This window comes from Ambystoma mexicanum, chromosome 2p (genome assembly GCF_040938575.1).
Source record: "Ambystoma mexicanum isolate Mex_15411 chromosome 2p, UKY_AmexF1_1, whole genome shotgun sequence".
Taxonomy (NCBI): Eukaryota; Metazoa; Chordata; class Amphibia; order Caudata; family Ambystomatidae; genus Ambystoma; species Ambystoma mexicanum.
This window is the reverse complement of record NC_090923.1, coordinates 934,401,068-934,414,494: the sequence shown is the minus strand read 5'-3', so window position 1 is coordinate 934,414,494 and position 13,427 is coordinate 934,401,068. Positions and strand designations below refer to the sequence as shown.

Sequence of the window (13,427 nt, the reverse complement as noted above, 5' to 3'; positions counted from 1 at the left end):
TGCCTCTCTGAACCGTCTCCAGTTCCAGAAGCTCCTCAAGACCTTCCTCTTTGCTTCTGCTATTTCTCCTCCTCTCCCCTGCTGAACTCCTGGCTGAAACTGAAACTGTACTGGTCACCGGGCTACCCTCTGTTCTCGGGCCCAGGTCCCCTTCCCACCAGTTGCACACCTGCACTGCCTCCCTGGCAACACTTGCACTCTGGGGCTGTTTCTGTATCCCTGCAGCCCCTGCCAGCACTTGACACCTGATGTCTGCACTTGCCCTTGCACCTGCCACCAGCTGTACACACTTCTTATTTATTGTTCTTATTGTTTTATTTACTGTTTTTCCTATGTACTGCACTTCCCCTCCCCACACCTGCTCGCACTTTTCCCCTCCCCCCTGCACTTGCACGATCTCAATGTTACCTGGCCTAGTAAGATTGTTGTCTGTCTTCCCTCTGTTCCCCTCCCTTGCCTCATCGTGCCTTGATACACTTTTGTATAGGCGCGTTATAAATGCCATATCATATATCATAAGGCAGATGTCGGTAGATGCTCGTCAAGGCACTTCTCCCAGCTTCTTCAATGTGCCTGTGTGGAGCTTTAAGACGGACGACCCACAGCTGTGAAGTGTGTTGCAGGCAGCTGCTTTGTCCTTGGTTGTAGGTTCAGAGACCTTCTGGCACTTCCTATCCGGGAAGGTTGCTGCAGAGCCTAGAAGGGCACACTGTGTGCTGACTGGGTACCAGTTCTGGAGCGGCTAAAGGGTCCTCTGAGTTCTGTTTCTCCCTCTGTTCCCTGGGAGAAGTTTAGGGGGCCGGAGGGGGGATATATTGGCCTTCCTTCATGGCGGAAGATGTAAGGCAGACTGCACATTCAGCCAGGGTCCAAGGAGTTCTTCTTTCTTACTTCTTGGGAAGTCTTCAGATATTCTGCTTATAGAGGGGCTCCAGCCCTCTTTTAAAGCCAAATGGGCCACAGTGATTGGTGTAGGCTAAACCTACCTTAATGAACCAATCTTGTGGTCCATACCAACAATTTCCTGTATGCATGAGGTCATAACCAGAGTGCTTTGCAACAGGAAAGGTAAGGGGTAAAAACAGGAACATGGTGCACCCCAGAATTAAAATGGCAGAGACCTTCTCTCAACAGAAAGATCTCTGACCACACTCTCTTGTGATACTAAGTCCCACCCATCTTACTGTCTGTTGTTGATCAAAGAGTCTCTCTTGTTAATGGTCCTCTCTACGTGGTCCCTGGTAAATGCGCAGATCTCCCTTGAAGCTGCGGCAAGACTAGACTCTCTGGCGGCTGCAAACCACATTCTCGTACCTTATGAATGGGGTCCCCCTAGTGGGGTGGCTTACTATAAACCGCAGTCCCAGACATGACAGCTCACTGTTATTGATACTGAGGGCAGGAGCTGGCTTCAGGTTGGCACAGTTACATAAAGTTTGTTAGGTTTCCTGTCTCCTTTGTTCCCCACTGCAGCCAGGCCCTTTGTGGGCTTCTTTGATGTACCCTCTATTGGTATGTTAATCACTGCCACCAGTCGCAGGGCCTAACAAAAAAGAAGGGTGCATCCATGGAACCTTTGTTAGTTAATCAGGAGGGCCATGGCAGGGTAAAGCGTGACCCTCCCCCTTCCTGGAGCTGACATGGTGTACTCCTGGGTGTTACATTCCAACTAAATAAGACCGGGCGGACGGTGCCTGTAGGCTGTGTCCACACAGAGTGCACAGGTCTATGTGTTTGTCATGGTGTGAGCATGGAAAAATGTCTGTGGATTAGCCCCACACATTTTCCTGAGGTTGGTCTACCATCATTCCATGTAAACATTTCATAAAGTCCAGGCGAGCACACGCCCACCATTTGGACGGTCGAATTCCTTCGTCTGTTTTGCAGCAAATGGTAATACCACTGGCACCTCCACTCACAAGCAGGTGGTTTTCATGCCTCTGGGGTTCCAAACCCATAATCAAGTAGAGCGGTAAAACAGGGGTAATATCACTGGCATACAGATAAGTGGTGAATCTCAAAGGGGGTGCAGTGTCAATTGCAGGTGATAGAGGTGCTGTCTGGAAACCGAGATTTGTTCTCTGAGCTGGTGCCCCGAGCCTTGCAGAATGAAGCAGCTCATGGTGTGATACGGGATGTATTATTTCTGTTCTGCTTTGGCTGTGGTTACATTGCCCCAATGTATCTGTTCAAAGAGAGAACAGGCACTCGAGGCCATGCATCTTGAAGCTTCGCTACATGCATGCCCACAGAACTTAAGGATGTTCGGAGTAATGCGATGGAAACCGGGGTCAAGTCCTAAAAGGAAAGTGGGGAGACTCATCAACCTACCAATTGAATGTGGTGTCACCAGAAATTAGCATATCATGGTGCTCGTTGAAAAAAGTGGAGGGACTCCGTCCACCCGTGTGTACCCTCTTATCATTGGGGGGGTGGCATTATGCTTTTGCCATTAATGCATGCTTGCAGTGCACACTCGTATTTTCATGAGTCCCTTTGTCCATGCATCATCAAGGTGCAGCTTTGTGGCGCGTGCAATGTGCGCACAAGTGAATGCGTAGTAGACGGTGTTCTACGAATGTAACACCTTTTGCATTCCGATATCTTTGATGGACAACTCTGTATTGTCCTAATGTTTTCTATTAATTTGCGGAAGTTTGGACAGGTGCTGGTCGCCTGTCACCTAATCTCTCCTCCTGTGAAGGAGACGGATAATGTGTACTAGCTTAAAAGTTGATGCACGGTTTCATTATAAAAACTGGGAGTCAAATACTCCCACCGGAAAATCAAACCTGGGGCACTGGGTAGTGCCACCTCTCTTTACCGCTGCTGCCAATCTCGTGTCCGTCTCTTCCTGTCCTGCTTTCGGATGTCGCCTGGAATGCAGCTCTCCCTTCTTTGGTCCGGCTGCTTCCTTGGCTGGCCAGTCATTTCCTGCCTCTGATCCGCTGAGTGACGTCCAGTGCTTCACGGCGGCTTCCATGTGTGTTGGGCGCTATCGGCGTGCACTGGTGTGTTTTTAATGCGGAAGGAATGCCGGCATGCCATGATGAAGTTTGGTGCGCGGGTGTCAGTCGTTTTCTCACTATGAGCTCCGCTCCTCCTGGAACGCGTGTCTATAAATTCCTTTGGCATGTGTGGGGCCCTGGCCCGGGGCCAGCACTGCGCTCTATCCCGGTCTCTTCGTTGGAGATGATGGGCTTTCCGCAAGGAACACGGCAGCCCTGAAGCCTGTCATTAGGCAGGAGCCGCCTGACGTTGTGGTCTCCACCCAGTGCACTCCTGGCTCATAGGAGAGCGCGCTCAATGTGCCGAGCCCTTTGTCAGCAGCAACTCGGTGCACAGAAGCAGAGGCAGTCGGCATCGTGGACTCTTGAGTGGTGGAAGCATCCCCTGCCTGCCAGCCACCTCGTGGATTCCTGTCTAGTGAGACTGAGTGAGGAGTAAGGCTCCCTCGCCACCATGGTGCAGACCTCCATCAGCTCGGGCAGGCCCAAGCTCTCCCGCTTCGGGAGCATGTCCTCGCTGGCCATGCCAAGCCACACGCGGACTAAAGTCTGGTAAGTGGGGGGCACAGGTCCTGCAGGCAGAGTGTCCTACTCTGTAGTTATGCATTTTTTGATTTATGGATGGGGTTCAGACTGTGGCCGGGGGCTCCTCTGGAATGGCCTGCAGAATCGAACGTGCATCTACTTTCTGCATCCATTTTGAATTCCCATCGCTGGTCCATGGGCTCGGTCGTCCTTGCTGCCTCACTGGTGCACTCCTCTCCAGTGCAATAGTATGCAATGGGTTCAAGCCATTGCTCTCTCGCTGGGGGCGCGGGGGGTACTCCTTCTCTCAACTGCAAGGGACCCGTGTGAGGCTTTTGATCCCACTGCAGCATGTGGGTCAAGGCCGTCATAACGGGGATGCTGCGGACCGTGACGGAGATACCGCGAGGATTCGCGACTGTGATGGGTGAGTCCTAGAAATGCAAATAGTGCACCCGCTGTAGAAATGGCGCTGACCAGGTCTTGGGAGGTATCTGGGTAAGAGGGAGTCATGGCGCAGGGCAGTGTGTATGGGCTTTCTCGGGCATTAACCTAGTTGGGGTACCAGAAAACAGATCAGGAAAGGTGCAAGGCCAGTGGTATTGTTAAACTTGGATCGAGTGATCAGTAGCGGACGAGTAGTCCCAATTTCTATCCTGAAACGTACAATGAAGTTGGCGGTCTGGATGAGTTCCTGCTGGGCAGGGCTTTAAGTGGGCAGGGGCTAGCGGGGGCTGAGCCCAGGCAGTCTTCCCAAGAACCCAATCGAGCCGGGGCTTACACTACACCCCCCTACCCACCTCGACGGGCACTTTTTTCTGTGGGGGAGTGGCGGGGGTGGAGGAATTCGACCCCACACACAGCTGGTGACTAGCCAGCGTCACATTGCACTGTGCTATTCCTCAGGTGTTGAATTTCGCAGTCTATTGAATGAAACAAAAAAAAATAGACCACAAAAGAAATAGCACAGTGCAATATAACACTGGTTTGTCACCGGCAGGGGTGGGGTTTGAATCCCCAGCGCGGGACAATATGAAAAAAGTAACCTGACAACTTTTCTTGGTTATTGTCCGTGCTGTCCTCTCGATTTCTCACCCCACTTAAAGCACTGCTGCTGGGTTTGTGTTCCTGCTGTGATGTTTGGGGTGCAAATGGGCCAGGGTTTAATTCACATGATGGGCCTGGCAGCAGCCCTGATGCTCCAATAGTGGCATGTTGGCATGTTACGGTGCTCTCAGGTCATGGCAGCGGGCGGGCTTTTGGGGTCCCGGGGCACTAACATTCACTTGCCGTTAGTTTCTTGAAATTCGGTGTCGTTTTTTTGTGCAAGGCTACGATGATGGGAATTAACAGAACTTCGTATCCTAGAACCAATCTTTGTGTTTGCTGTCAACTTTTTTTTTCATATAGTGACTTGGGGCACTTTTCTAAGAAGGCTGTTGGGATCGATTTAAACCCCTTGCGGACGTTCTCTTTATTGCAGATATTTTAAATTGGATCAATGTGGATTTATCGAAAGAAAACCAGTAGGAAGTATCTGAAACAAAATGGTCAAAAGCACATATAAGGTGGGAGCCATAGAATATGAGAGATGCCTAGCATCCTTGCACCCCCCCCCCCTCCACGCACGGCACTCATTGCGCTGCGGCTGCCACCCTTCTCCCGGAGTCCTTGCACCTATAATGTTAAATACAATCTCGCTTTTATAACTACACCTCATTGCATTTCATGTGTAATTGGAAATGCAAGCTTGTCTTTAGATTCTTAGTGACCCCTTATTTAATGTGTGTATTGTGATCTACCTTGCATGTGAAAGGTTTTGATGTGTACGTCCTGCTGCAGGGATAGAATCAAGGTTTGGCTTTGTAACCACCACCACCACCACCGCCGCCACATACCAACTCCAGGGTGGTGGCAGTGTCTTGCCACACAGGCTGTTTGGTGCGCCAGGTGGTTTGCCTTGCTGGCACTTGGCTAGGGTACCTCACGAGTTCCATGCGACGGTCCCCAGCGCAGACCTCTGTGGCCCACCATGGCCTCGTGGTTGCTATGACGTCGTTGAAACCGTACCAGCGCTTCAGATATTGATCCCGTTCCAGCTGCGCAGCGAGGACTGTAAACATTGCAGGTTGCCATGGCAGCCTCCGCTGCGGGGCTACACACGGGCCTGCAGCCAGGAATGTGAAAGGGACAGGGGCGCTAATCTCCCCAGCACGCCCTCGCTCAGGAGTGAAGTTCAGGCCTGTCCTTGCACGTGTGCGGAAACACGGCCAACTCGGAGGCACTAACCCGAGGCGAATCATATCCGTGCTGCTGGTACAGCGTGTACTTGCAGGTTCCGGCCAGCCCTCCACGAGGAACCAATCCTGGAGCGAGGGGCGCGTTACAGTGTGCGCCCTGCGCTGGCAAAAGGAGTCCCTCTTGGTCCTCGGGACGGAGCAGGACGATTAGGCGCGGCCAGTTCGGCGTGGGCCGATTCGCCGCGACCGATTCGGCGCAGGAGACAATTGGGCGCGCCCAGTTCGGCGCTGCGACATTTGGGCGCGGGGATGTTTTGGCGCGGGGGGGTGGGCGGAGGGGGGGGGGTGGGAATTGTCATTGTTTTGCGTCGTTAAGTATTTTTTATTGTGAATTGCCCAAAAAAAAATAATACAGCATTTGATATGATATGATAGTTTATTTATATAGCGCCATGAAACACATTGTGTATAGGCGCTATATAAATAAACTATCATATCATATCAAATGCTTTATTATTATTTTTTTTCTTAGACTGTTCAATCATGGGAGTTAAATATGTAACTTTTGCTGCCCCAGGCACACCAGTTTGGTCTTGTGGTTAAGTTCCAAGCCTCACAATCTTGCAGGCCATGGTTCGTGGCTGGGCTAAAGCTTTTAATTTGATTGTATTTGCAAAATATCACATTATTTTTATTTAAAAGGGGAAATTAAAGAAAGGTTCAGTTTATCCACAAACCATGGCCTGCAAGACTTTGGGGTAGAGAACTTACCGCAAGGCCACTACCTCCAGCGAATCCCTGGCATGGGGAGAGAGGTGGTAGTGGGCAGGTGGTTCGTGGCATCTTGCGGGGGTGGAGGGGAGAGGTGGTATCTGACAGGGGGTTACAGGTGGTAGTGGGCAGGTGGTGGGAGGGGGGAGGTGGTAGTGGGCAGGGGGTGGGAGGGGGGAGGTGGTAGCTGGCAGGGGGTCAGAGGTGGTAGCTGGCAGGGGGTTAGAGGTGGTAGCTGGCAGGTGGTGGGAGGGGGGAGGTGGCAGGTGGTGGGGGGGGAGGGGGTAGTGGGCAGGGGGTGGGAGGGGGAGGTGGTAGTTGGCAGGGGGTTAGAGGTGGTAGCTGGCAGGTGGTGGGAGGGGGGAGGTGGTAGTGGGCAGGGGGTTCTTTTTTATTGTGAATTGCCCAAATGCTTTATTATTTTTTTATTAGACTTTTCAATCATAGAGGATTGATATCCCAGTGACCCCAAATTATTTTCAAATGCAACACGTTGTCAGGCACAGTTCCTGTCAACGTGCTGCATTTGAAAATAATTATGCTTTTAAATTTGGCGTGAGGAAGTTTAGACGTGGCTGCAATGTCAGCCACGTCCAAACGTCCCTCGCGCCAAATCGGCGGCGCCAGAAAGGCTCCCGCGCCGAAATGGGCGCGGCGAACTGGCCGCGCCGAACCGGCCCGCGCCGAAAGGGGGTGTACCCCCTCGGGAAGCAGTCTTGCAGCTCCGGGAAGGGGTTCATTGAGCTGTGTGGTGATTTGTAGAGTGCATATCCGCGCTGGGGCACATTGCTGGACCTTTAGGGTTGGCCTGAGTCGGATTTGCATGCGAGCTGTTTCCTTCTGTAACGGTGCGGCAGGCAGAAAAACAATGAGCTGGTGGAGGGTTCCCCAGAGCAATGCCAGTGGTTCTTGTTCCTTCAGAAACTTCCAGCCGTCAATCTTTTTTCGATTTGCAAAAGGCACCCCTACAGACGGGCACAGTATGCCTTGATGTGGGTCCTGAGCCTTCTGTGTCATAGGGCCAAGCAACATCTCAGCAATGGTCCACATGAGGCTGAAAGAAGTTGGGGGCTCTTGGTGGTCTCCTTCAGAAGGGATGTGACTTAGAAGTTCTGGACTTTCTCCTTCCCTTACACGGGTGCAGGTTCAAAAACAATGGTCTGGAGGGTTGCCCAGAACATTGACAGTGGTTATGATTCTCTCAATTTTCCAGCCATTAATAGTTTTGCATATTTTCCTTGCCCTCATTGTCTCTCCAAACCTCGTTTGGGGGGGGGGGGGTGGAGTGCGGGCAGTAGTGGCTGGCGACACTGAGCACTGGAGAAATGCTGCCCTCTGTGCGTGGCCGCTGGGCATTAGTATGATGTCCACTAGAGAGGTGTACACGTGTTTGTCACAGTTGCCCATGGTGGGAGTTGTCCAGTTGTGGTTCTTAAGAGGAGATGCACAATCCTGGCCTGGTGGTGCTATGCATATGCATTTAGAGAGCCTCTGCCCTCCCACTAGCTTCTAGCAGCCTCTTTTGTTGACTGTAACTCTTAAGGGAGTCCTGGCATGATGAGGGAGGCACTCTGCCTGGTAGCTCCTTCATGCAAATTGCTCATGTCATGGGTTTGAGCTTTAGGTGCAATGTGGTTGATCCTTAAAGCGAGCTTTGAAACTTCTTTGATCTTAAGGCCTACTTTGTTCAAAACCCATGTTTTTTTTTTTTTTGGGTCAACTCTTGCCAAAGTCCCTTTGATATCCCTTAAATGAAGGCTAGGACTCCCAGTTTGCCCAGTCATGTGTGCTTTCAATTATACGTCTCTGTGTGGTTGCCTGCCTTTTTCACTGGTGATTCAGCACTGTGCCGGGACACAGGTTATTTTTGCAATACACGCTTGGCCAGGTAGATTTCTTTGAAACCGTGCTTTGTTCTGGCTCGTATTGTAGACCTGATGCATCCAACTTTCTCCTGATCTAAGATTGGCCCTGTGACCGTCTGTAGCCTAGCTCCTTTGTTTAGCCTCTACTCCAGTGGATGCATGTCCAGGAGCTCTGGAACATGTAAATCCCTATGAGGCTCCTCTCCATCATGGAACTGCAGAGTACCATTTTGTTTATCCTTAAAGACCTGATTAGAAGACCTTGATTTTTCAGCCTCTAGTAGACTTTCGTAGTTGCAATATGTGTCTGGGGGGGCCTGGAAGGTCAGGGAAAGATGGTAAGGGTTAGTGAGCAGACCTGTAGCAACATCTAGTTCATTGAGGGTATCCAAAGTGATGCGTTCATGGATGCTTTGTTCTTAAATAATCCTCCCATCCAAAGCGTCATTTGTTTCTTGGTAGAACTTCACTATTAGTGTTGTATGTGATTTAGTGGTGTGCAGTGTTTTATTCTTGTTTTTATGATCTTATCATCTTTGATGCTGAATTTTTGATGACTGTATCTTTTATTGATTTTTCCGAATAAAGCTGGTTGCAGTTAAGGTTTGTGGCTCCCCTCCAATAATTGTGTCCCACTTATGTTGCTCCTCCGTCAGTGGCGTGTCTAGACTTTTTGTTGACTGGGGTGGCTGAAGTGGGGCACTGGCTTATGCAGGGGTGACATGAACTATGAGCGTGTGGCCCAGAGGCGTACCCAGGATTGTCTAACAAGTGGGGCCTGAAGCTAATGTTGTTGGGCCCACCGCAGTGACATTAACAATTGTAAATTGCCACACAGTGCTGCTTATTGGGCATTTACAGATTTTGTGTGGGCCTTACCCGCTCAGGCCCTACCCTGTATACCTACGCCTTTGGCGTGTGCGCTTCCGCGCGCAAACACTCACACACTCACTGGGGTGGCCAATCAGATTCCAGGGGTACCACCCCATGTCACTGCCTGGACACGCCTATTGCGCCTCCCTCTTCGGACTCTATTTGCCAATACAAAATCCTCTCTTAAATACATGGTGCTTTTTAGAGGACATTTTGGAGCAAGAGTTTTTCTCTCCTGGGTGGGAGAACTGCACAGTAGGAGACCTGAGTGTATTTTGCAATGCTGATATGTGGCAGGGTCTTAACCTCACCTGGCGCTCCCCCCCCCCCGCGCCTCCTAGGGGTTATTGGGTGCTTCCATGTCAGGGGGGACGTCATGTCCCAGTACTGGGATTTCGCTTCTTAATTAATGGCCTTCTAGCAGTTGTGCAGTGTTGAATCACTTCAATTGAACACAATGGACTGAAGGAACACTAAGGTAACGGCAAAGGCCAGGAGTGAAGGTGTTGCGTATCTCATAGCGTGGAGTCACATGGCAACTCTCCCTCCCCCTAAACTTCACCTTCCACCGCCCCTCCACCCCCCCCCCCGTCCCCATGCTGAAGTCGCGACATGCTCTGGAATGGCACAGTCACTGCAGGTGAATGACTATGTAGGGAAAGTAATTTGAGGAAAGCTATGCCTTTACGTGCTGGAATTGCTGGGCCAGGCACATGCCCTGGAAACGTGCCTCGTGTGTTAGTTAGGAACCATGTCGGCCACGTGTTGGCACTCAAACAGCCCTTTTCTTCAGAGCATGAATGTACCTGTGCAAACACAGCCCAGAAATCTTGCTCGGGCCCAGAGGCCAGGGAGGGCGTCCGCGATTTTAATACCGTTCATGGTCTTAGGCTGTGTATTGTGGGCTTCTCCTTGCTCCTGTTTCCTACCTCCTATACTATGGAATGACTTACAGACAGTTTTGTTGTGGGCACATGATTGGCCGTAGGCATTTATTTTCTACAGAAAATACACAAACAAGAATCATGATAACAACATGTGTGTGTGCTTTTGGGCACACCGTGTCCAGGGTTAGAGATTCCAGCCTTCTCCTTGGCCAGTCTCGGTTACCCTTGGGCATCTGTTCCTGGACACATGCCACCTACGACTTTCTTCTACCGTGCACCGAAGAAAGTACTCGGCGTTCCAGCTCCTCGTTTGTTCGTCTCCTTCTTTCCGAAATTTACAGGGTGAGTTGGGTGGAAAAACCTTTCTTTCTCCCTTTTCCAGGTCCCAAGAAGCTTAACCGAACGAGGTGATCTTCTTGCCTGGTTTGTGCCTTCCTGACTGATTTGGGCCATACTTATACTCCTTCTGGCTTTTGTTATTCTCGCGGGGGCCGGCCCTCCCCTGGCCCCCCCCTGCTGGTTCCCCTCACACCTTTCCAGGTGTTGGGGGCTGCTGCCCTGGCAACGCTGGGGTGGTGGCGCCACCTGGCTGCCCCTACCCTTGCCTTTTCACGCCATCTCGCCCCCACTCTGCGCCTAACCCCCAGGCCCTCCGTTGGGCCGTACTTCGTACGGCCCGGGGCCTGGGGCACACTCTGTTCTGGCTTTCTCACACAAACGCTCATACCCTGACGAGATGCAAATATCCTCCATGTCCACCCTTGGTGAACGCTACACACTCAGTTTGCCACAATCCTTTATAGACGTGGCAGCAATGTACGAGTTTGCTGAGAAGTCATACACTGCCCTCCGCAGTAGTGGCAAAGCGGGCAATACCATGCAAAACCTGTGTAGTGCAACGAGAGAGAAGGTTTTCATTCTAACATACTAACGCCTTCATTATGGCAATGTGTTGAGTGTCCACTGACAAGGTCGCTGCCAAAAAGTTGCAGCAAAAAAACAGTGTTGTTACCCAGTAAAAGTGTCTCCCTTATACCGCACATGGGGACGTAGGGTTGCTGGGTGTCCCCCGCCCCCCTTGAATGGTATAATGGGCCCAGAGGTTGCAGGGGGGCTCCCTGCATCCACTACATGGATTGTGGGGGCCACACCACGACTTTTGCAGCAATTTTATTTATTTATTTTGTGAAAAAGAGCCTTTTTGGCGGCGATCTTTTCACATAGAACCATTTGTTCAACACTGCCTTTTTGCTCAGTGGCAAAGAAACCATAATCATTAAAGTGTGCAACCCCAGAGACTGTATGACCCACGTTTATTGCCACTTTGGTGGCAACTAGCCGCGACACCCTTGTACGAAGAAACTGGCGCTGTGGTGCAGTGTGGTTTCCCGGGCTCGTTCTACCATTACGCAAAAATATTTGCCTTCATGCTTGCCACCAGCATGAGCATGCCAGTTTGGTCTGCAAATGTCAAATGTAGCCCAGTTTCAAGGGAAGTTGGTGGAAAAGCGTCAGCCCAACTCTTGCAGTGACATTACTAGCACTGGTGGGGCCAGGTTGGGCTGCAATTCGACCTCTGGGGGAAATGTTTTGGACTCATGTAGGCATTTGTCAGTATGACTATTAAAAAGCTCTCTGGTCCGGCAGATGTTGGTGGTGAAGGGAGATTGTTGAAGAACAGAGCACATTTTACATGCAAATCAAGCACCTTGAATTATGGGAATGCGCCTGCATCTGTGATTCACTTAATGTTTTACCAGATGATTCATTTCCTCTGGGCTATCTGCATGCCCTGGGCCCAGGTGGGGACTGTGGCACCAAGATTACGTTTGCCTGGGTGCCAGGCATAAAAGCAGGGGCCTAAGACCAAGCTTCCTCAGGCCATCAATCACACGGTCTCCATTTCAGCAACTCAACCGCAGCAACAGGCCCCGAGTGTCCCACTGTGGGAAGAATGAGCGCCCCCCAGAGGCATTGCAAGGGGGAGTAAGGGTCTCGTAGCCCCGGATAGAAGCCCAGGGGCTACAACCAAAAGGCTAGTTAGTCCCGACATTAGTGAAGCCCCGATTCTTTCACAGACCTTGCAAGACCCCCACTGCTGCTAATGCCTTGTCAGTGATTGGCTGCTGTTTCATCCCTCCCTGCTCTTCTGTCACTGTCGCACACTGGCTGATCACTGAGCGTTGCTGCTACACCACTGTCCATGCCCACACACCAAATAAACGGCCAATACAGTAAACCGCCCAGTGCATCAGAGTGAAACTGCCGACCATTGCCAAAAGTGCCATAACCTGTAGCAGCTGTTCTGGGAGCAGTGACGCACAGGTGCAACCACTGGGGGAGGCACTGAAGGGAGAGGTACTCTTCCGCCCATCCCCATGTTGGCACCTCCCCTCTGGCGCCTCACAACCTTCAGTTCTCTGGGACCTGGGACTCTTTACACCTCCAGCGAGGCCTGGTGCTGGAACACCAGTCCATTTAAACAAAACAAAACGTTTTACAGCAGTAGATTGTTCATGCAGGTGACTGCACAGCCGCAGGAGTCAGAGAACGGACGTGGGCGTGGCCACGCTCTGCGACACATCCTACTAAATGAATGTTACGGTTTGCGTCATGATTGTTCACGAGACGAATTAAAATCAGCACGTGCTTTAGCAATAACAGTTTCTTTAAAATTGCATGTTTAGCTTATTTACAAACGCACATACAAAATAGATGGGAATAACTGTACGTTGCCGAGTGAGTGCTATGGACACCAGCAGAGGGGGCCTTCTCTAGCGGGGTACTGTCAAGGCCACTGCACCAGAGCAGTCGGATCGCCCCCCCCAGCAGTGCTCTATGGAGGAATGTGATCTCTGCACCGCCCATAATGCCAACTTTCAAGTGGCTAACTTCCATTATGGCGCAGTGATGACATGGATGGCTTTGGCCCACAGCTGCAAACCACTTCCCTCTCCCCTCCCTACTTGCCATTCGGAAGCACACTTCGGTGTGTGCTGCCGACTCATCTCTGTCCCTAGAGCGTCAGTTCCTCCCAGTGGCATTGCTAGGGGGGGCTGGAAGTGGGTCGGGTCCCTCCTTTGAAATCCCAGGCCCCTCTTGTGCCCCCCTACCTCAGCTGAGCTACTTTCTCTGCACTGTCTGCAGTGCTGTGGCACACACACAGGGCCACAATTAATGCTGCTGCATAACAACGAAGAGCTATTAATTCACCCTGCAGCCAAGAGCAGCCCCTCCAATCAGAGTCTAGCGCACGAA

The 13,427-nt window shown here is 51.3% G+C and overlaps 1 protein-coding gene across 4 annotated transcripts in view; it reads left to right on the top strand.

Annotated features, from left to right (window-relative positions):
* PPP1R13L (protein phosphatase 1 regulatory subunit 13 like) overlaps positions 1-13,427 on the top strand; it is a 474,773-nt gene that overhangs the window by 359,641 nt on the left and 101,705 nt on the right. Inside the window, exon 1 of one of the 4 annotated variants that reach the window (XM_069644681.1) lies at positions 3,076-3,560. The exons of the other annotated variants lie outside the window; for them this stretch is intronic. Coding sequence (XP_069500782.1) covers positions 3,463-3,560 — 98 coding nt within the window. The 5' untranslated portion in view covers positions 3,076-3,462. Of the gene's footprint in view, positions 1-3,075; positions 3,561-13,427 lie in introns of those variants that run through there. 4 annotated transcript variants of the gene reach the window in all.